The sequence below is a fragment of the Chiloscyllium plagiosum genome, unplaced genomic scaffold, assembly GCF_037043375.1.
Source record: "Chiloscyllium plagiosum isolate Xiang-an unplaced genomic scaffold, Cpla_swu_hap1 HiC_scaffold_36, whole genome shotgun sequence".
Taxonomy (NCBI): Eukaryota; Metazoa; Chordata; class Chondrichthyes; order Orectolobiformes; family Hemiscylliidae; genus Chiloscyllium; species Chiloscyllium plagiosum.
The window spans coordinates 13,460,404-13,485,096 of record NW_028270174.1 but is presented as its reverse complement, the minus strand read 5'-3'; the positions used below and the strand labels follow the sequence as shown (position 1 = coordinate 13,485,096).

The window sequence follows — 24,693 nt, the reverse complement described above, 5'->3', positions numbered from 1 at the left end:
TACTTCTGCAATCAGTACAGACCAGAAAAGGGAAGATGGAAACTTAGAAGTAAATACTCAAGCCTGCTCGAGTATGATTTACAATGTGTTTTTGTTTTAGCAGAGCGGTGAAGTTATTACAGTCTCTAGTATATCTGGCTATCATCGCTTGTGAAGATATTTATTTTGTTAGCTAGCAACACTAGAACGGAAGAACTCCTGTGTCTACACCTACAGGATAACAAAGTGACGTTAGCTTGTGGCTCACCATCCAGACCCCCAAAATGAGCTTTATTTTTTAAGTGATATTTGAAACAGATGTTTTAAATAAAGCTCTTCATGGAGGTCTGTGTGGTTGTGATTTTCTTGTATCCGTTGAGGTTGACCATGAATTTGGCTATGGCTTTTAGAGTAATCGTTTTTGTGTAACCACCTTAATTGTAGTTTAAGCACCTCCCTCCACAGACCTTTTGTGAGTTATCATTCATTCCACAAATGAAAGAAGCTCCTTTTAATCCTTTATTTGTAATAACATTATTTAATTAACTCTGCAATTCTTTGATTTTCATTCATTTTAAGCATATTGCTTTTATTAATTATGAACACAAGATGGCAGTACAGTACCAAGTTTTTTTCTAAATCTTCACCGTATCTCCTGTACAGAATATTCCTAACCATTCATTGCTGTGTATTAGTTCAGTTTCTTGCATTAAACCAATAGTCCAATGTTGTTACTATGTTGTTTCACGTAGGACATTGTCCCTGTTGATGCTTACGCTGAAATAAAAGAACTCTTTGTCCCAGAAAATAAGCTTGATCTCGCCAGAGCTGATGCAGACACTTTGCCAGCCTTGGAAATTAATAAGGTATGGACATTTTCTTACCTCTTGTAAGTGATTTAACTTGTCGTGTGGCACTGCACAGGCATGGCAAAACTGGTAGTATTCTTGCTTCACAGTCAACAGATGAAGGGTTTCAGCTCCAGGTCCAGACAGACTCCTAGTTTGGAAATGTCACTCTTCAGTTGAACTGCTAATCTGAGACTTATTAACTAATGAAAGTGCATGTTAAAGATCCTGAAGCGGTATTTGAACAGAGTTATTCTTGTGACCAATGTTCACTCCTCAGTTTGTAGAAATGAAGCATCCATTACTGCACCTCACTTGTCTGTCATTCACTTAGTGAACGTTGAATGAAAAGTATTATACAAATAGAAATATTTCACATTGGAAAGAATGATGTTGGATTTGCTATAGGTACATTTTAAGCATGTTTAAATTATCACTGTATTCAGTCCAATTCCAAAAAATTAGGTCATATTGTGTATCATTCATTGGCCTTAACAAATCAATCTGATGTTTGTGCAATTTTATTTTTACAAATGTTTAATTGAAAGCAGCATAAACTTCATGGATTTTAGTAAATAATCCTGCACATGACAAGTTGCAAGTTATCCTGGGGAAGGTAGTATAATCACTGAGAGAGCCTGGTTGAACAGTGGCATTTTCACCCCTTTGTCAGGGGGTTGTATATTGAGGGCCCCCATCAGGGACCTGAGCACATCATCAAAGCTGATCCTCCTTTCCAGTGACAAGGGTGTGCTGCACTGTTGAACTCGCCATCATGGATGGATGTAAGAGATTACACAGCACTGCTTGAAGAAAACAAAGAAATTATCTCGGGTGGCCTGGCTGATATTGAACCCTGCTGAAAATGTGTTGCTGGAAAAGCGCAGAAGGTCAGGTAGCATCCAAGGAACAGGAGAATCAATGTTTCGGGCATAAGCCCTTCTTCAGGATATTGAACCCTTAACTTTCAATGAATCAGCTGATCGTGTTGAAGTTTGAGAGACCTGACTGCATAAATTGACTGCTGCATTTCCAAAGGAAAATGAGCGGCTATACCCAAAAGCTGATACTGCCATGTTGGGCTGAATGGCCACTTTCTGGGCTATATCTTTTCTGTGGCTCATTATTGTGCAGCAAAAAGCACTTTATGCACTATATAAGTATTTTTTTCACTGAAACTGAAGACTACTTCTCAATTTATATATTGTATTAAGCTGTATTTGGGGAGGCTTGTTGAGTATAAACACATTTTACATCATAATCATAGTGCAGTAAGCCTAGATGATACAGTTTGTGGAATTAATGTGCATTTTGCCAGAGGCATTAAACAGCTTAAAGAGATTGCCAATGTAGTACTACAGTGCAATAAGTACTCATGCAAAAATCATGAAAACTGTTTTCTGTTGTTGCATTCTTAAACAAAATATGAATCAAGTATTGAAGGGGAGAATTTGTCATGGCTCCTGTGAAAACTGCTCACAATCCAAGGTTTAGTGTGGAGGGGAGGCTGAAATACTTTGATACTTTGAAATACTTGTTTCACCATCCTCCAATACCTCGATCTTCAAAATCTCAAAAGATTTGCTGCCTTAACTAAACAAGGGAAGCCTGGCTGTTAGAAAACTGAATATTTTAATAGTGCTGTTGCAGTTCCCAGATGATGTGAACTTTTTCAGTACCTTTCAATGTAAAACCATGAAAGCTTTGTGTCCTGATTGTGCTACTGTAGTTAAGTTGCCCTCTTGCCAGTTAAATTGTGCTCATGGAGTAAGGGCATTTTTTTAAAAAGTAAGAACAGTTTAGGATTTGTTGTATTTTGTTAATTGCGTAATTATATATTTATGCCCCTGCATGTGGCTGGGTAAATGAGATTGAAATATAACAAAGATGTTGAAGACAAATATACATCATGTAATTTCACAAATATCTACTGTGGCTTTTGTAGACCGTTGCTTTTTCAATAAATGTTCCTCCCTCCCTTCCTTCCCCTCCCGCCCATCTCTCTCTTTTTCTCTCTCTCTTTCTCTCTCTGTGTCTGTGTCTCTCTCTCTCTCTCTCTCTCTCTCTCTCTCTCTCTCTCTCTCTCTCTCTCTCTCTCTCTCTCTCTCTCTCTCTCTCTCTCTCTCTCTCTCTCTCTCTCTCTCTCTCTCTCTCTCTCTTCCCACCAGCCCCATTCTAGCCCTCCCCCCAACCCCCCCCCCACCCCAGCCACTCCAGGGAAGGTGCCTAATTTTATGTCCCTTCAGAGAATTGGGGTCTGCAACTCATTTAAGTTACAGAAAATAACAAGTGTGTTGGAGCCTGTCTCGGTGACTCCCAGACTGAACCACTGCTGCTGCTGCCGCCATTGGTTATTCTGTCCCTGTACTTTGCCAATGACTAGTGTTTTAAATTAGTAATGGCTAGGAGCAGATTCACTAACAGATGAGCTAGTATACTTCACATATATAGCCTCAAAGAACAAACGTAAGGAAAAATAAACTTACTTCAGTTACTAATAAACCTAAAATATTTGGTTGTCGAAGTTACTTTAAGGAAAGTTTAGAAAAGCATAAACTGAGTGTTTCTAAATAAGGGTCAAAGTTAAAAGTTTTATTTTGATTCATTGAACATTTTTAACAGAAACATCATTGTCCTTTGGAAACTCTTGAGTTGCAGTTTGCTGCTTCTAGGCTACTGCAGTAATGTCTCTTATAATGATTGTCTCCTCATTGGGTATGTTGGCAGCCAGTCAGAGGTCTACCAAAGAACAAGGACAGACTAGGGCTCTGCTGGTTTATCCAGCTGCCAGCAATTATTTCTGGTGTGCTGAATGATCTTTTAAATCAAAACTATGGAGAACATATTACTTAGTTATTTATTCCATTATGTTTGTGTGAATTTACAGTATATAAATTGGCTGCTGCAGTTGTGTGCAGATAATTTACTTTGAATAATTAATTGGCTTTGGGCCACCCTAAGGGTATGGGTAAAGCCTGATGTGCATTGTGCAAAATTTTTGCTGTTTAAATCAAGCCATCGAGTTGTTCAAAAGGAGACATTACGTGCTGCCTATGCCTTTGCTCTTTTTTCTAGGTGGATTTGCAGTGGGTGCAGGTACTGGCTGAGGGTTGGGCTACTCCACTCAATGGCTTCATGAGGGAACGTGAATTCTTGCAGTGCCTTCATTTCGGCTGCTTGTTGGATGGTAAGGACCCTGCATAACTTCCTGGGTGAGAGAGGCATTGCATGAAATGGTGTTCAGATGATGATATCATCTTTGTCAACTTAAAAAAAAAAGTTAATGCTGTCATGTCTTTTTGCCAGTTCTAATTATTTGCACATGTAAAAGATTGATGTAAAGCCTGGAACATCACTCATGGTAAGTGGGGATGGTACAAGGATTTCCTCTTAGATACAATGTGTAGACCCAGAAGAGCTTAATGGAAAGTTTCAGCCTCCTGTGTGTACTAGAAGGTTCAGAGGTTAATAACAGTTAAAGCCAGAATAAAATGTTGCAGCCGCATTCCTTTGTATCAATGTATGATTTACAATGCAATAGGAAGGCAATGACAGTCATGTAGATTATTGAAAGCAATGATGGTAAGTTCATAGCACCAGCAATGTTCTGAAGTTCTTTAAAGAAAGTGGCATTGCATCAGGGTCAAGACAAATTATGAACTAAATGTATAAATACTTAGCAAATCTGGTTCCATCCAAGGAGAACAAAAGACAGTACAATACAGCAACAGGCCCTTTGACCCACCTAACTGGGACTGACATGGAGCTTTTCTAAATTAAAAAGCTGTATCCCTCTCTTCCATGACTACTCTTTTATCTGTTGTTATGGACTAGACCAAACTCCCTCAAAATAAATTAAGGTAGTGTAGACCCTAACTTTATTCATACACTATAGTTAAAATAAAGATTAAACAAAAATAAAATAATTGGGGCTTAACTGTAACTCTGTCAAAATGCTTAACAAAATAATACATAATATATTGACTATAATAATTAACATTTCAAATATAGTAACATCCCAATTGGCAAAGGCAATTTCAGTAAAATAGACTGGCTCACATGCGGTTCTAGCAGCAGGAAGAGAACCCCAGCTTTTAGCTATAACAGAGAGAGATATCAGAGCTTCCAGATCCAGCTACAAAACCCCAGCATCTGCTATTGAAGACTAAAATTAAAAAGAAAAATCCTGGTTCTGTGGGGCTTGACCCCACCCATCCCAGCTGCTTCTGTTGTTCCAACTTAAAATCCTCAATGCCACACATGGTGTTTATTGGCTTTGGAGCAGACTGCTCTGCATCTGTCTCAACCTTTCTTCATGAAATACCAAGACAAAATACAGGAATGGAGATGCCGGTGTTGGACTGGGGTGTACAACGTTAAAAATCACACAATACCAGGTTATAGTCCAACAGGTTTATTTGGAAGCACTAGCTTTCAGAGCGCTGCTCCTTCAGGTGGTTGTGTAGTATAAGATTGTAAGGCACAGAATTTATAGCAAAAGTTTACAGTGTGATGTAACTGAAATTATATATTGAAAAAGACCCGGATTGTCTGTTAAGTCTAAAAGCTGAGAGACTAAACAAACAATCTAGGTATTTTTCAATATATAATTTCAGTTACATCACACTGTAAACTTTTGCTATAAATTCTGTGTCTTACGATCTTATACTCCACACCACCTGATGAAGCAGTAGCACTTCGAAAGAAAACCTGTAGGACTATAACCTGGTTAACTTAGGACAAAATACACCTCCTAATAAGCCATAGTATCATCACACTGTCAAGATGCTTTTTAAACATTGCTTTTGTATCTGCTTCTACTACTTCCTCTGACAGTGCATTCCAAGCAATTACCACCATCTGTGCAAACAAAAATCCCAATATCTACTTTAAACTTTCCCCCTTTTACCTTAAACCTATGTCTCTTTATAATTGTCATTTCTACCTGGGAAAAGTACTCTGCAACTATCCATTCTATTTATTTTTCTTAAAATTTTATAAGTTTCTATCAGGTTACCTCTCAGCCTCGTAACGTTCAAATGGAAATCTCTCCACATAGCTGCAAACTAGACAATGTTGTGGTAAACATTTTCTGTACCCTCTCCAAAGCCTCCACATCTTTCTGGTAGTGTGGTGAACAAAACTATATGTAGCGTAACTAAACTTCTGTACAACTGAGGATAGAAACCAAATGAAATTTACGGTCAGAGACCTTTTATTATTTCCACCATTTGCGGTAGTTAACTTTTCTAGATATTTTCTAACCAACCTATTTAGAGGTTTTGTCACCCACCTCTGGAGCAGATTCCCTTTGAATATCTACAGTTTCCAACTTCTCTCCATTTAAGAAATACACATTTGTTTTTCCTACCAAAGTGGGTAATCTACATTTTTCTGACTGATTCTATCCTTATTTTACTGCATAAAAAGCAACCTGTACACAATATTCTCCAAAGTGCATTGCTGATTCCTTTGGCACATGGTATGCAAAAGTCTTCTCATTGTGCTTCCTTTCTGATCCCAACTGAGTTCCACATATTCTATGGATCATTGGTTTAAAGGCTGTCGCCATGTTTGCTTTGCTTGTCCACTGTATTAAAAAGCCAATATCAAAACTGAAAGTGTGAAGCTGTTTGATTGCCATGAAAACGCAGTTCGTTCACTAAGTCCATTAGGAAATCTGTTATCCTTACCTGACGTGGTCTATATTTAACTCCAGAATGGTTTGCTCTTAACTGCCCTCAGAGGTAACCAAACAAGCTCTCTAATTTGAATCAAAGCCAGAATATTTAGCGGTACATGCCAACCTCGCCAGCAATGGTAACATCTTGCAAATGAGTCAGATTTAGACTTCATGTTCTGAATCGTTGAGTTCAAAGTGAAACTGAGTGTTAACACTCAGTGGGATTGCACTTTCCAGGTGACGTCTAAACTTTTCATTGCTTCCTATTTTCTTGTAAAGTTTGGTAAAGACTGATGTGCGGTTTCTTTTTGCCTTCAAAGCTCATGTGATTAATAATCAAAGTATGGTACAGGGTGACCCTTTACATAAAACATGATGGGGCTAATATTTGCCATCATGTTTGGAATGCTTCAGAAGAGTTTACAATAGCTCAGTAAACAGCCCCACAGCAGAGGTGATGCATCAGATCTTGTCCTTTTCACTCAGGTCCTAGAGGATGTTCCAGAATGCCATATATGACACATTAAATTCTGGTAATGGTGGTGATGAACATAGGCATCCCAACTCTAATCTCAGCAAAATTGCCAACTAGCTCACTCCCACAGAAGCTTGATTCTTTATAAACTCTTATTCTGGGATGGGAAACATACTTTCAATGGCTTTGTATTGATAGGGATGTGAAGTGGAAGGTATTGGTACACCCAATGCAGGAAGATCTTGTGAAGTAGACTAGCTATTTGAATTTTTCATTTTTTTTAGTTATGTCTATACCCAGCACAATCTCTCGTTTAAGGTGTAAATTATGTATAATTTCCTTTCATGCTCTTATTGCTGTTTTGCCTTGTGTATTGCAGGAGGTCTCATTAACTTGTCAGTGCCAATTGTGCTGACAGCAACAAATGAAGACAAAGAGCGACTGGATGGCTGCACTGCCTTTACTCTGGTGTATAATGGACAGCGCGTGGCTATCCTTCGCAATCCGGAATTCTACGAGCACAGGAAAGAGGAACGTTGTGCACGTCAGTGGGGAACAACTTGCAAAGAGCATCCTTACATTAAGGTTTTGCTGAAAACATCTTTTCCTTTAAGATCTGTGCGGCATTCATTTAGGACCTTAGATAGTGTAGAGGAGAGGGACCTTGGGGTTTAAAGTCTTTGACATTTGCCTCAATACAGACAGGTTGGTTAAAAAGGGCCTTTGGCACACTTGCCTTCATTGCTCAGTCCTTTTGAGTAGAAGAGTTGGGAAGTTGAATACTGTGTCCAGTTCTGGTCGCCCAGTTATAGGAAAGAGATTATTGAGCTGCAAATGGTTCAGAAAGATTTACCAGGATGATGTTTTTCCATAGCTCTGCCTGCTGATCAGCTGTGAGCCACTGATTTACTTTGAAATATCAGGGATTCTAATAACTCACTACAGATGTTCTTTATGGCCACCATACAGAGGAGTGTAGACCTACCTTTCCATGGACCTGATGTATGACAATGATTTGCTTTGTAGTTTCAGTAATCTTCGTTAATTTTCAAAGTTATTTTTCAATCACTTAGAAACATAACCATTTTCCCTTTGTTATTTTTGAAGGCATCCGTGCAGTTATCTGCAATAATTTTCAGCTGGCATTTCCTATATATTACTGAAGTTTTATTAGGGTGATGTACCAGTTTTCAGTTTTTTAAAATTATACAGCAAGTTGTAAATTTCTCAGTTAATGCTGGAAAACTTGGAAAACACAAGATCAACGGAGAACGAAACACAGTTACCACTTCAAATTTGAGACTGTCCAATAGAACATGCTAAAGGTGAACAGTTCACAAGCAGGCACAGAGCTGGGGACAAGGAATCAGGGAATGAAAAGGAGGACTGGAGGGATGGAGCTGATTGAATGACAGAAGTGATGGTGCCAAGCAAAAGGTGCTGATAATGAGAGAAACAAGTAATGTGCTCAGAGGCTGTGCCAGCATTGACATGAACCATCAACTCTTTTTGTCAACCCAAGTGCTACCTGAATTGCAAAATTTTAAACGTATCTTTCATTTTTATTTCATATTTTCAGCATCAGCTATGAGTTTTTTCACGTCCACTATCACCCATTGTTTATTTGAAGTGTAATGGTTTCTTTTGGCTCTGTACACTTATAACCTCACAGATGGTAATGCAGAGTGGCAGCTGGCTAGTAGGTGGAGACCTGCAAGTTCTTGATCGTATCTTTTGGAATGATGGCCTTGATCATTATCGGCTCACTCCACGGGAGCTAAAGCAGAAATTTAAGGCAATGAATGCCGGTGAGTAGAATTAACCACTGGCAATTTGACTGTAGAAATTGAGTTTACATTTTTTCAATGTTTCAGATTTGTGGGGCCTGTAATTACTTAGCATTGGTGTTCAGGGCAAAGTGCCAAATAGCCTTTCTATTTACTTCCAGATTTAGTGAGGAATGTGCGTCCTGAGAAGTAGACAGTTTCCAATTTTGATTCTTTAGGGCTAGCAACTAAGAGTGCCATTTAAGTTTGACAGAATCACCTGCAAACCCCATGATGTGTCTCTTTGTGGTTTTCTAGTTCTGCTAATCTTCGTTGCACAGATTCTGTAGTTTCAAGATCTTCTCCAGAATTTTGAGCACATAATATAGGCTGAAAAGTCCAGCTGCACTGAACTAACAGGCTGGTTGTCAAATTCAATCATTTTCCTTCTCATCCTGAACAGGTAACAAGTCAGAAAAAAAATTGGTTGGTGTTGCATAAGTTAGAAAGCTTCACTGTTTTCTGTAATTCTCCACTTCTTTCTTCACGACTCTCTAGAGTTGTTTCTACAGGAGTAAAGTTTATTGAAAAAATTATTTTATTGTCATGTAAGACTTGTAATTTAAGCAGGACAGAGCAGTCTTGTTTGATCAATAGCTATATCACTGATTCCTATCCTCCTCTTTCTGCATTGTGAACGTAGGAAATACTATTAAGATGAACTGCTGCAAATCGCCAAAATTAACTTCGACAGCATTTAAGTTTTGTGACAGAAGGGTTAATGTTGTGGGAAAATTACTTCCAAGTCACTTACCATCCTGATTTAGATGTAAATTTTGTTATTGTCACTAGGTCAGTATCCTAGAATTTCCTGTCTAACACTATTGATGGTGAACCAGGAACTGGAGGGTTGCACCCTTTCAAGCTAAAGGAATAATCTGGGTCTTAGTGCTTTAAGAACAAATATTTGAAGACTAGAGGCAAAACATTATGAAACTCCAATCAGCTGCATTCTGAATTGGTTCTCTACACAATGGCAACCTTTGACATTAGTGGTTCATTCTTACAATGGAGATCAGTGAATTCTCCACAAGGTGGAAGCAAAACTCAGTTAAGCCAAGGCTGTTTACGCATAATGTCTCAAAGCTAGATAAAGAATGTCTCTCAAATCACAACCAGAGACAATCTCCAACCATCTTTCAGCTGTATATTGCTGTTGTTATGCTCGTGTCTCATTGAAAATCAAATTCATCTTTGATTTTCCTTCCTCAGTGAATTTTTTCCTTTTGTAATCTCTCTCTTTCTCTTGATGCTCCTCCAGGCATGCAGTACTGAGCTTCTCTAAATCTTATACCAGACCACTAGATCCTCATATTGGAATCATTGATTATCTGTTCGATTGCAGCAGCTATTCTAAAGAATGTAAAGCAATAGTTAGTGTTGTTTATTATGGTATACAAACAAAATGTTGTGAAGACCCAACAAAACTCCTAGTATTTATTGAGGGAGAGACACCCCAATTAAATGTTTCAGTTCTGTAACCTGTCACCGGAACAGGTATTAGAGTTTAAATTGTTTGTGATATTTTGGGTGGGTAAACATACGTGGCAATGAGGAATTACTTTCTCTTGATTTTACTGCCTATCACTCCTCAGTGCTACTTTATTCTTTGTTGTTTCAGGGACACTGAGTTCTCAGTGTTCTCACATGAATTTGTTGCTCAAATTTGCATCTTTTTGACCATGACTTTGTAAGAGCATATCCACAGATTTATTAATTCCAACTGACCCATTGAGAGATGACTGAGTTTCGAACCAGCAAAGTCCTAAAGCACATTACTGCAGGTGGTGAAGGAACTAGCAAGAAGAAATAATCTGTTTGACTTCACCCTCATTGTTGTATCTATTGCATTTGATTATTGCGCAGTCTTGCAGAGAGAAAGTCCTATTTTTACATTGAGGATAACTTCCATTGTGTTGTGTGGCACCACTGTGCACAATGGGACAGCCTTTGAACAAATCCAGCAACCTGAAGCTGGATATTCATGAGGTATTATTTGACCACGATCTAAGACCTCGTAGCTTGGAATATCCACCACTCTACCCGTTAATGTCAAGCTGGGAGATCAGTTATGGTTCAATGAAGAATGCAGAAGGATCAAACAGTGGAAGTAGCATACAACAGAAAAGGCTGAGCGATCCCACAGCCAATAAATCAGATCCAAGCCCTGCAGTCCCTGTAGATCTAGTGTGAATACTGGTGGACAATTAAACAACTCATTGGAGGTGAGTCCAGCACGTCAGTGCAAAAGATAAAGCTGAAGCACCTGCATCCACCTTCAGCCAGAAGAACTGAGTGGATGACCGGTCGTGACCACCTCCAGAGGTACCCAGTATAACGATGCCAGTCTTAAACCAATTCGATTCATATAATGTGATATCAAGAAAATTCTGATTGGTTACTGCTAAGACTATGGGCCTTGACAATATAGGCAATAATACTGAATACATATGTTCCATAACTTGTAGCACCCTAGCCAAGCTGCTCCAGTAGAGGTACAATATTAGCCGTGTGAAAGATTGCCCGGTTATAACTTGTGTACAAAAAGCAGGACAAATTCAACCCAGACAATTACCAACCTATTAGTCTATTCATATTCAACAACCAAGTCAAGTAGCAATTGCAAAGGACTTGCTCGCAAGCATTCGGTTTGGGTTTTGCCAGGACCATTTATATCTTGACCTCAATACAGCCTTGGTCCAAAAATGGACAAAAACGTAGATCAACAGGGGTGAGGTGAGATTGACTGTCCTTAACATTTACCTGAGTGTGGTCTCAAAGTGCTCTAGCACCAGTTCTAAATTAGACTCACTGGGAATTGGGGAAAAAAGCTCTCCATGGTTGGAATCCTAACTGACCAAAAAGAATGCAGTTGTGATTTTTGATAGTGAATCATCTCAGACCCAAGACATTACTGATTAGATATCATCTAATCAATCTGTCATGAGTCGTTACGACACACCTCTGGCATAGGTGGGACCTGAACCCAGGTCTCCTGTCCAGTAGAAGGGGCTCTACCACTGTGCCACCAGAATCTTCAGTTCCTTGGAGTAGATATTTTCTCATCAACCTGTTCAAAAATGTTATTTCCATCTTTGGAGTAGTTGGGACTTGAACTTTGGCTCAGAGGTAGGGATATGAGTAACGCACCACCATAACTTCAGAATAATGTACTAGGCTCAAAGTGCTTCTTGGATGATCCTTTCTGATTCAATGATCTTCTCTCCATCATAGGTTAAAAGTGACAATGTTCGCTGATGATTGCACAATTTTAGCACTATTTGGTAACAACTTAGATTTTTAAGCAAACCATGTATAGCAAGGTCCGGACAACATTCAGGCTTGGACTGATAAGTGGCTAGTAACATTCAAGTCATACAGTGCCAAGCGATGGCCAGCTCCAACAAGAGAGAATTGCGCCATCTCCAACAAGAGGGAATTGAACCATCACCTATTTGATCTCAATGTTGTTGTCATCACTGAATCCCTCACTATTGCCATTGATCAGGAGTTGTACTGGACTAAATACTGTGGCTGAAAAAGTTATCCCTCTTCTCTCACCTTAAACCTATTCCCTCTAGTTTTGGACTCACCCTGGGGAAAAGGTCTTGTCTATTCACCCTATCTATGTCCCTCATGATTTCATAAACCTCCATAAGGTGACCCCTTAGCATCTGACGCTTCAAGGAAAATAGCTCCAGCCTATTGAACCTCTCCCTATAGCTTAACTCCTCCCTTTCAAGTTTAACAACATACTTCTTATATTAGGGAGATCAGAATGATATGACTGCAGCCAATGGAGAAATTTCCTCAACTCCTATTGGGTTGTAGATATTCAAAGCTGCATTTGTTTTTAATGTGGCTTTTGTTGATGCAGTTTTATGCATTTTTCTCCTTAAGATGTTGGTGCGATGGGGGTTGGCTGGAATGACCTAGTTGTGGAAAGTCTCTTCAGCTAGGTAGGAAAATCAATATATGCAAATATCAATATAAATTTCATCTATAAACTATATAGGAGTCCTATATACTGCAATGGCTATATCAGCTTCACTCAGAGGTATGGCAGGTAATGTTAAAGGGGATGTTTGCACGTATATTTCTAGGTTTGAGAAACTTACAGTCACTAGTAAGATCAATAAGTCGTGGTGATTCCCTGTGATGATTTGATGCAAATTTTCATATTCTAGCTAGATCCAGATACCATGTAAATCATTTAATCTAGTTTTTAAAATACTTTTTGCTGTTTGACTCTGTTCCTGCTTGAACCCCCATCAATTAGATTATTTATATTGATTTCATTTTCTCTTTGAGGTGCAAGGACACTCAGCAACATTACCTTTTACTGAAATTTCAGTGAGCGCAGCTGTTTGCTGAATTTCTTTTAAGGACTTTGCAAAGAACTTTGATGTGACCACGTGCATTCTGAAAAATTGATTGGGTACTTGGCTTATGTTTGGCTGCCAGCATTCCTATTCAGAGCAAATTGATTTTGGAATTAAGAATCTGTTTCTCAGTAAGTCAAGTTATATAACTTTAGTGTTGCTGAAATTCTGAATTAAATAGACTATCCACCTGGTGACCATATGTAGTTATACAGATTCCTATTATTGATATTTGCATGACTGTAATATGTCAGGAGTGCTGATCATGTCATAAGTTATCTCTGTTAACATCTTCAATGTTTTTTTTCTATGTTTTAGTTTGTACTTTTCCATTTGCTTTGTTCTCAGCAGCAGTCACAATGAGCAGCAATAAGTGTCATTACTTGCTTTATGATGCTATTTGTGATTACGCCAACATTAATATGAAGATTTAAATATGTTTCTGACATAATTTATACTATTGACTGACACAGGGCAGTATGATGGCTTCAGTGCAAGTTTGCTGTGACAAAAGGTTCAAATTCAAAGTTGTGGATATAAAAAAGTGATTGGGAAGTTGATTGAAGCATAAATGGATTTGTGGGAAATGTTATGGGGAAGATTTTTGAAGTGAGAGATTGGCAGCAAGTAATGAGCTATATTCTTAATTGCATTTTTGAAGCAAGCGACACTGGCGAAAGATATGGTTGAAAATTGTGGATCAGTATAATTGATTCTAAGAAAACATCAAACTCGTTTGTGATTGGAGTTCAGAACATAGGAACATGACAAGCGCATTCTACCCAATCCTCTGTCAACAGTTTATGAAATCATGCTCATCTTTTGCTGTTATTCTAGCAAGCTTTTACATCTTGGATGTCTTGCATGATGTGATCTTCTGGCTGTGTACACCGAAGTAGAAAGAGGATTGTTCTCATAAGGAATTAGTTTAAGATGTGGCTGGACTTCTCTGGTATCTTTCAGTATGCCCAATAAGAAAGTGCAGAAGAATATTGTCTGAAGTAATATGAGAGTTAGGGTTTCCTAGTTTCGTGGTTGAGTCTAATCATAAATTTCAGGACTTTGTCTCAAAATGGACCATATCTTTAGATTCTTCAAAAATTGATCGTATCTTTAGATCCTTCGACTGCAACTTTTAAACCCACAATCACTTCCATCCAGAAGGATAAGGGCAGCAGATATGTGGGACCACCACCACCTGCAAGTTCTCCTCCAAGCCACTCACCATCCTGACTTGGAAGTATATTGCCGTTCCTTCAGTGCCACTGAGTCAGAATCCTGGAAAGCCCACCAGAAGATGATGTGTGTCAACCTACAGCATGTGGACTGCAGCGATTCAGAAGGCAATTCACCACCACTTTCTCAAGGGCCACTAGGGTTGGGCAATAAAAGCTAGTCAAGTGACAGCCACATCCCACAAGTGAATTTAAGAAAACACTTGAACTTGCTCACTGGGATTGGCCATGTTAAAAGACGTGGAGTAGCTGAGATAGTATGCTTTCAAGCATTGACTAAGTTATGAAATTGGTAGACAAGCAGGAGGCTGGAAGGACACAGCAAACCACGCAGCATGAGGAGGTGGAGAAGTCGACATCTTGGATGTCGCCCTTCTTCAGGACTCTGGGTGTGTTGAAGTCCTGAAGGAAGGTTACACCTAAAACGTCGACCTCTCCACCACCTGATGCTGCCTGGTTTGCTGTGTCCTTCCAGCCTCCTGCTTGTCTACCTTGGATTTCAGCATCTGCTGTTTTTTTTTTTGTCGCTAACCAAGTTATGAAATTGGCAGGTGCATGAAATTGTCAGACAGGTAAAGACCATCATGACTGCTTCACATTGCAATGATGACCATTAAAGCTTCAAGCAATCTGTGTTCAAGATGAATTTTGGGATTGAATGAGAAATTAGCTGCATTTTTTAGGCTGGGCGGAGAAGAGAAGAACTGAGTCGTGTGTCCAGGGATTAATTCTTTTGGAACTGTCACTCAGCATACTTTATTTAATTGACTTTAATTCAGAAACACAAGTTGGTCAGTGATTTCTGATGACAACTTAGAAAATGCAAAATGATTTGGACACAACATGCCAGTGAGTAAAACCATTGTAAGTCAAACTTAAGACAGACAAATGGAAATCACTATAGATAGGAATGGCAAATTAGTAAAACACAAACCCACGAATAATATAACAGTTCATGAAACAAAAGATAGGGCTTAGCTTTGTACCATACATCATAACTTTAGATTTAGATTACTTAGTGTGGAAACAGGCCCTTCAGCCCAACAAGTCCACACTGCCCCGCCGAAGCGCAACCCACCCATACCCCTACATTTACCCCTTACCTAACATTAGGAGCAATTTAGCATGGCCAATTCACATGACCTGCACATCTTTGTACTGTGGGAGGAAACCGGAGCACCCGGAGGAAACCCGCGCAGACACGGGGAGAATGTGCAAACTCCACACAGTCAGTCGCCTGAGGCGGGAATTGAACCCGGGTCTCTGGCGCTGTGAGGCAGCAGTGCTAACCACTGTGCCACCATGCTGCCCACTTTGAGACAGGCCAAAACAGTTCACAGCTGTTGAATTGCTTTTGAAATGCAGACCCTAGTTGGTAGGGAAACACCAGCCAATTTATGCAGTGACACACAAATGGTCAATATAATAAATGGCCAACACCCCTGCACAACATTTCAGACTGACCTAGAATATATAGTTATGTTTAGTAGCGAGGTAGGAAACATCATCTTCTCAACTCGTGTTGTGATGCAAACTGGCACTCAAGTAGCGCAAGTGCACCTGGCTAACGAATACTGACCAGTGATCATCAAAACCAATGAAGTATTGAATTATATTAGCTAGGAAGTACAAAACCTGTTCAGACTATGAATGCTGTACATCCCATACAGGACCTCTCGGCTTCGAGATAGGTCAAAAGAAACAATGGAATGCAGTCAGTATAAAGCAAGGCTGTCCGTTTAATAAAGTAAGGCAGCCTGACGCAATTCTGTCCAGCCACACAGAGGTTAAAGCTTCTTTGCTCCGTGGTGAAATTGCGCAATTATATTTGAAAATTAAACATTACTTATAGGTATTTTTAAAAGAGACAGCACAGCCTTAATTACAAGAAAAGACCAATCAAATGTAATAAGGTGATGTGATTGACAGTAGGCTAATCCAACGATATTTCCTGGGAAATGGTTCTTGTTTTATGTAGATCACCATCTCATGCTAGCCGTTCAAGTGATCAATTAATGGTTCATAATTCATTTTATGAAAACTCCATTGTTTGTCTTATCTTCTATTTCAGCTAATTCAGCAAAGCAGCAGTACAGGTTCACAAAGTCAAATTATAACTTGCAGCCATTTTGTTGTGTTATTTTAATTTGAATAGCCATTTTGTTGTTAATAAAAACCCTTCACATATTTATTGCTTCTGACAACAGCTAGGATCAAAAATTTGAGTCCTTATCTCCCCGCTTTGGTCATTCTATGACCACATCATAAATGTGAGGGCATGGATTGAATTAATTCAATTCAATGGCAGCCAAAGACTGCCATACCACCTGTTCCTTCGAAAGGGGCAGGCAATGGTGCTTCCTCATCATCATCTAAGTGGAGAAGAGGCATTTTATGGGTGGCATCAATGATGTCAATTGAAGATAATACTTAACAATAATACACTTAACAATAGCAACACCAACAAAAAGACCAACTAAAATAATAGCAGTATATATAGCATATTGATTAACCATTTGGATGGGGGCAAGGCTTACCAGGGTTGCCCATAGCACGACTGGAATCAAACTGGCACACAACACCTTTACAGGGTGAAGACCATTTAGATTTGTTCTGTAAATGAACTGTTCAATTTCTTTGATGCAGTTGACCACTGCAATAGTCATTCTTGGTAACATTCAGTCTCTCTGCACACAAGGACATCTTCCTGGCATAGTTGGTACACAGTCTCTGTTTGCTCAGCATTGCACAGGTAAAATGTCCCTTCTTGTGCACCAATGCTGGCAATGGCAGGTCCACACAGCAGGGCAAGTTCGATCTTTATCACTGGCACCATGAGGCATTCACCTGCTAGGATCTCTTCAGGTGTTGTTGATATTTAGTTCTGGAGTTTTAAAAAATAAAGAGAAACTGCACTTCAAGGAAAAGAAATGTTTGAGCAATCATCTGTGACATTTGTTAAAAACATTCATCTGTCATGGACACAAGGTGCAAAACTTGACCTACTCTTGAGAAATAAGGTAGGGCAGGTGACTGAGGCATCAGCGGGGGAACACTTTGGGGCCAGCGACCATAATTCTATTAGTTTTAAAGTAGTGATGGAAAAGGATAGACAGATCTAAAAGTTGAAGTTCTAAATTGGAGGAAGGCTAATTTTGACAGTATTAGGCAAGAACTTTCAAAAGCTGATTGGGGGCAGATGTTCACAGGTAAAGGGATGACTAGAAAATGCGAAACCTTCAAAAATGAGATAACGAAAGTCCAGAGACAGTACATTCCTATTTGGGTGCAAGGAAAGGGTGGTAGGTGTAGAGAATGCTGATGACTAGAGAAATTGAGGTTTTAGTTAAGAAAAAGAAGGAAGCATATGTCAGGTATAGACAAGAGAAATTAAGAGAATCCTTAGAGTATAAAGATATTAGGAGTATACTTAAGAGGGAACTCAGGAGGGCAAAAAGAGGACATTAGATAGCTTTGTCAAATAGGGTTAAAGAGAATCCAAAGAGTATTTGGTAAGTACATTAAGGACAAATGGGTAACTAAGGAGAGAATAGGGCCCCTTAAAGATCAGCAAGACAGCCTATGTGTGGAGCCGCAGGAGATCGGGGAGATAATAAACGATTAATTTGCATCAGTGTTTACTGTAGAGAAGGACATGGAAGATATAGAATGTTGGGAAATAGATGGTGACATCTTGAAAAATGTCCATGTTATAGAAGAGGTGGTGCTGGATGTCTTAAAATGCATAAAAGTGGATAAATCCCCAGGACCTGATCAGGTGTACCCTGGAACTCTGTGGGAAGCTAGAGAAGTGATTGCTGGTTCCCTTGCTGAGATATTTGTATCATTGATAGTCACAGGTGAGGTGCCAAAAGACTGGAAGTTGGCTAACATGGTGCCACTGTTTAAGAAAGGTGGTAAGGAAAAGCCAGGGAACTATAGAATAGTGAGCCTGACCTCAGTGATGGGCAGGTTGTTGGAGGGAATCCTGAGGGACAGGATGTACATGTATTTGGAAATGCAAGGACTGATCAGAGATAGTCAGTATTGCTTTGTGTGTGGGAAATCATGTCTCACAAACTTGATTGAGTTTTTTGAAGAAGTAACAAAGAAGATTGATGAGGGCAGAATGGTGGACGTGATCTATATGAACTTCAGTTAGGCGTTCGACAAGGTTCCCCATGGGACACTCGTTAGCAAGGTTAGATCTCATGGAATACAGGGAGAACTAGCCATTTGGATACAGAACTGGCTCAAAGGTAGAAGACAGAAGGTGGTGGTGGAGGGGTGGTTTGCAGGCTGGAGGCCTGTGACCAGCAGAGTGCCACAAGGCTTGGTGCTGGGTCTGCTACTTTTCATCATTTGTATAAATGATTTTGGTGTGAGCATAGGAGGTATAGTTAGTAAATTTGCAGATGACACCATAATTGGAGGTGTAGTGGACAGTGAAGAAGGTTACCTCAGATTACAAAGGGAACTTGATCAGATGGGCCAATGGGCTGAGGAGTGGCAAATGGACCTTAATTTAGATAAATGTGAGGTGCTGCATTTTGGAAAAGCAAATCAGAGCAGGACGTATACACTTAATGGTAAGGTCCTGGGGAATGTTGCTGAACAAAGAGACCTTTGAGTGTAGGTCCATAGTTCCTTGAAAGAAGGGTCGCAGGTAGATTGGATAGTGAAGGTGGCGTTTGGTATGCTTTCCTTTATTGGTCAGAGTATTGATACAGGAGTTGGGAGGTCATGTTGCGACTAGAGGATGTTTGTTAGGCCATGTTTGGAATATTGAGTACAATTCTGGTCTCTGTCCTATCGGAAGGATGTTGTGAAACTGGAAAGGGTTCTGAAAAGATTTACAAGAATGTTGCCAGGGTTGGAGGGTTTCAGCTGTAGGGAGAAGCTGAACAGTTTGGAGCTGTTTTCCCTGGAGCGTCAGAGGCTGAGAGGTGACCTTAAAGGTTTATAAAATCATGAGGGGCATGGATATTTTCCTTGGGTTGGGGGCATCCAGAAGTAGAGGGCATAGGTTTAGAGTTAGAGGGGAAAGATATAAAAGAGACTTAAGGTGCAACATTTTCACTCAGTGCATGCATGGAATGAGCTACCAGAGAAAGTGATTGAGGCTGGTACAATTGCAGCATTTAAAAGACATCTGCTTGGGTATATGAATAAGAAGTGTTTACAAGGATATGGACCAAGTGCTGGCAAATGGGACTAGATTAGGTTAGGATATCTTGACAGCATGGATGAGTTAGACTGAAGCTGTACTTATCTATGACTCTGACTTTATGGCAGGTTCTCATTGAACTCTCAAACAAAGTTATTGAAACACTTTCTAAGGAGCAGCAGCTGAAATTTGCCTTTGCCTCCCTCGTCATTCAGCAGCAATCTGTATTCATTGGACACCAGGGCAATTCTGCTCGGCTTTAATTCTATATTGGAAATGTTGATTAACAGAGATGTAAGTAGGTGCTTATTACAAAATAAGCGCATTAAACCACAGCCTTGATTTATTACCCAATGAGCAATGGCCTGGTTGGATTGGGGTATAATGGTTATTTCATTAATAAATTGTCAAGCAAATTAATTGGAAAACAGTTTGACACCTGTCTATTAGTGTTTTGATGCTATAACGATTCAATTCAGCTCTTGGATCCCCCTCAACTGCCTGTAAATCAGCACGAGTAGAAACTCCGAATGGTGATTAATTCAGTCTGGGGCTGAGGGTGTGACCAGTTTTCTGGGTGCGTACTTCCTCTAGCGGGATGCTTTTAAAACTAGAGAAAAAGTGATTGCAAAAACATAAAAGTGCATTGAATACAGTTTACATTTTAAAATTCTGTAATCGTTTATGCCAGTGGAGGAAAACTGTGCCAAAGAAATCAGTGCAATTGAGTGGAAACTCCAGGTCATGAAATATATGGTATGCTGTGACAGGGAACTTGACTGACGGCTCATTTGTAGATCAACCTTGAAATTGTTGACAGGGAGTGGCAGTGATGTTGAAGTAAGTTTCTAAGGTAGAGTTAAATTTGCCCTAATTGTTTTCATTCCTTTAGATGCTGTCTTCGCATTTCAGCTACGCAACCCAGTGCACAATGGGCATGCTCTATTGATGCAGGATACCTTTCAACAGTTGATTGAACGTGGCTATAGGCGTCCAGTTCTTCTTCTTCATCCACTAGGTGGTTGGACGAAAGATGATGATGTACCCTTATTATGGAGAATGAAGCAGCATGCTGCTGTATTGGAAGAGAGGGTACTTAAACAAGAGTCTACTGTCGTGGCCATCTTCCCATCTCCCATGATGTATGCTGGACCAACTGAGGTGACTTATTTTGCCCCCCCTTCCCCCGTTTTGTAATGAATTATCTTTATCCCTGAAGTAGCAGTATATTGTGCCACTTGAAGTGTGACCATTAATCTGTTTTCCCAATGTGTTATTGAGTGTCTATACAGACTTGTGCCGTCTGCCTCTTGAGCAATTCATTTTATTTTTTGGAGTAATTATAGAATCTTACAGCAGAGAGTAAGGCCATTCAGTCATCAGGCCTGTTGTATTGTTGTGCTTTCGAGAGTCAGAGAATATGCCCATCATTGGGTTAGTGCAAAGTTGATCAGCAAACATTTCTCAAATCTTCCTGTGCACTGTCTATTAACAATTAGCTTTGATTAAATTAAAATCTGACCATTTTTTGATTTCATACATTTGCATCATACAGTATATAAGTTATTGTAATTCTATAAGTCTTTTTATAGTTTTGAAGTAATTCTGTAAATTGAAATCTCATTTGCTAAATGAACACTTAGGCGGTGTTCTACAATATTTTGAATATAGATTGATTTCTTCCATGATTTTCTCTACTTAAAACTCGTCTGGATTAATTTGCACGTGCCAGCAGTTAATTTTAGAAATTTCTAGAAGAGAGACAAAATTAAAACTATTGTGTTCCTTAAATTTTACTAACTAACCCTCAGTGCAGTATTGACTTCAGGCTGTGTACAAGGGCATGAGCCTGACCAGATATGGTGTACCAGTGAAGTTTAGCCATTTACATTAGGCACATAGTACACACAAAATATGAAAGGCTCGGTGTAATCCTCTGCCCAAATGTGATTAGTTATTTTTGAACTTGCTGTGTTTCACCTGCCAAGGCTGCCAGACATTCAAGATCCTGGGTTACTTTAATTGATGTCCTTCTGAACAATCAATTTAAGATACACTTAAATCATTTTTAAAGGAGAAGGGCTCTAATATAAGGCCCACAAAAGAAGCTAAGTGAGGAACTTAAAATGGAAACAATAGAGGTAGTGTTTACTTTTTAAGAAAACACATTTTTGCAAGCCTAAAGCAGCTGGAAGGTATGCATGCAAATGGAGACAGTCTACTTGATTTATGTTATAATTATTATAAATACATACTGTGTAATTTTGTGGTATTATGCTTTTAATGCATAAATGTGTTTTTGTCTGTAATGTTTTAGGTTAGTGACTTACAGTCCTCCCAGTGGCCCAAATTAACATTGCAAGACATGACCCAATAACCTATATTCTCAGTATGATAGAAAAGCATTGTAGGATGTTGGGTAAGGAGTAAGGAGCTAGAGGACGAATTAGATAGCTCTTTCAAAGATGGGCAAAGGGACAATAGGTTGAGTAACCATCTCCTATATGGTATAATTTTGCTACTTGATCTCCCACTGTGTTACTTGAAATGAACTTTACTATTGTTTAAAATTGTTGAGTTCTATTGTTAATAAAACGGTCAGTTCCCTTACTTGAGTGTTTTGCGTCAACAATCTAGCATTCAATTTCAAAGGCTTATGTTTTGAAGAATGTAGTATGGCTATTTTGAACCTGAAATCATCCAGTTTTTCTTTTTTTTTTTGCTTCCCCTCATTCTCACCATAGTCAGTTGATGCTGTTTGAAAGCTGAAATAGAATTGTAGATGGGTAAATTCAAAAGATTGTAAGTATGAGACAATCGCGTAATTACATATTTGACTCAGTTTTTTTTAAATAAGAAATCAAAATGTAGTCATTGTTAATGGATTTAATTTAGTACTTTCTCAAGTGCAAAGGGATTAGCTTCAAGGCTTCTCATAATGAGTGATTCAACAATGAGGTGATGTTACGAGCTGGGTTGAGATGTCTCCCCTTCCCTGGAGTGTTCTTCGTTAGTGTGTTTGATCATTTCCTACTGGCCATCAAATGGTGTCCTCTTGAATAAGCTAAGAAGTCAACACAATGAGACATGTTAACAACACATTTGACTAGATATCCATACAAGCTTCTTCCCAGTTTCTCAAGTCATTATCAAGCCATCACATTGAACTATTCCTGTAGGAGTAAAATTAAGACACCATTTCCAAGTTCTAGAACAACTCCTAAGGTTGCCAGCCCTTAAGCAGCTAGTTGCATGTATGAATTGCTATTACATTGAGCATACAATGTGTCTGTTGCCACATTGATGCTTCCAAGCACAGATTTTGCCTAATGAAAGCAATGTGTTCACTATTTTTCTGTTGTTGAATCCACCCATAAAGTCCCATTTCCAGAATAGTTTGTGGCAAAACTTTCTTGTTACTGCCAAATATGTGGGTTTGGCAGTCTCTACATCCTGTACTGGTAGTCTGTACAGATGGCAGATTGGTCTGGTGTGCTTGGCATTCTGAACAACAAAACAGCATATTGAGAACAGGACATTTCACACCTAGAGTGCAATACTGTAAATAATTCACTTTTAAAAAGTGCAGTGAGCAAATACATTCTACTTAAGTCTTTGCATTTTTTAGGGACGTAGTGAGGCAGGGAATCAGTTCTGTCCATTGTAGCAATTAAAACAATGACTTGATGCCACCATAGTCATTGTGCGAAAGCACATTTACCAGACTATACAGGGGACATACCCCATTTGTAGAGGAGATGCCCAATTCAGATTAAGTGTTTTCATTATAGCCAAATTAAAAATAGAATTAACACTTATTTATATAACTTCTTCCACAGTTTTAGGCTTTGTTTCTCCCCCCCGCTGTTGAAATAAACACAAAAACGGTACAGTAGGGGCAGCACGGTAGCACAGTGGTTAGTGCTGCTGCCTTACAGCACCAGGGACCCAGGTTCGATTCCAATCTCGGGCAACTGTTTGTGTGGAGTTTGCATGTTCTCCTCGTGTCTGCGTGGGTTTCCTCTGGGTGCTCCGGTTTCCTCCCACAATCCAAAGATGTGCAGGTCAGGTGAATTGGCCATGCTAAATTGCCCACAGTCTTGGGTGCATTAGTCAGAGGGAATGGATCTGGGTGGGTTACTCTTCAGAGGGTCGGTGTGGACTGGTTGGGCCAAAGGGACTGTTTCCGCACTGTAGGGAATCTAAAGGTGGCTAGAATGTGTTCTTGTGAAAGGTCATCCAATTGAAATGTTAACTGGTTTCTCTGGAGTGATTGCTGCCTAAACTGTATTTTCTGACATTACTTCTACTCAAAACTCTTTTCAGTGTTAATTGAAGATTGAATACTAGCCAGGTTAGCAGGGCAATTCCCCTGCTTTTAAAATAAATGCATGTCGATTTATCACATTCATGTGAAACAACTGATGGCGCATCAGTTTCATGTCTTAACTGCATTAATTGCACTTTAGACAACACAATGTACCCCCTTAGTATTTCATTACTGGAATTTCTGCCTTGGTTATATACTCAAACACCTAGAGTGGGGTTTGAGACTTGAACCTATATTGTTTAACTTTAGTACATGCTTTATCATGAAATCAAGGTGACAAAGCTGAATAAGTATGAGCTTCTAATGTGATGGTTAGATGCCACAGCGTTTAATCTTGCAGTTGACATTCAGCATATTTAAACTGACAAGTAAATGGAACCATGGATGAGTTTTCAGAATGCTTTAGAAAGTTTTTCTTAGCGCAACAGGTTCTGGAACCAACCAGAGACCAGGTTATACCGGACTCGGTATTGTGTAATGCTGCAGGATTAATTAATGACTTCAGTGTAAGGGCAGCACTAGGTAGCAGCAACAACAATACAACTGAATTTTACATTCATTGAATCATAGAATCCCTACATTATGGGAGCAGGCCATGCAGCCCATCGAGTGCACATCAACTCTCCAAAGAGCAACTCGTCCACCTACCCCTGTAACCCTGCATTTCTCATGGCTAACCCACCTAGCCTGCACATCCCCGGATACTATGGGCAATTTGGCATGGTCAATCTACCTAACCTGCTGTGGTGTAAAATTCCAAGCAGTGGA

General features: G+C 39.4%; 1 protein-coding gene across 1 annotated transcript in view; it reads left to right on the top strand.

Annotated features, from left to right (window-relative positions):
• The window catches only part of papss1 (3'-phosphoadenosine 5'-phosphosulfate synthase 1), a 48,019-nt gene that overhangs the window by 11,166 nt on the left and 12,160 nt on the right, over positions 1 to 24,693 (top strand). The window contains exons 5-9 of the mRNA XM_043673962.2: positions 732 to 845; positions 3,903 to 4,014; positions 7,365 to 7,570; positions 8,658 to 8,793; positions 20,488 to 20,756. Coding sequence (XP_043529897.2) covers positions 732 to 845; positions 3,903 to 4,014; positions 7,365 to 7,570; positions 8,658 to 8,793; positions 20,488 to 20,756 — 837 coding nt within the window. The remainder of the gene's footprint in view (positions 1 to 731; positions 846 to 3,902; positions 4,015 to 7,364; positions 7,571 to 8,657; positions 8,794 to 20,487; positions 20,757 to 24,693) is intronic.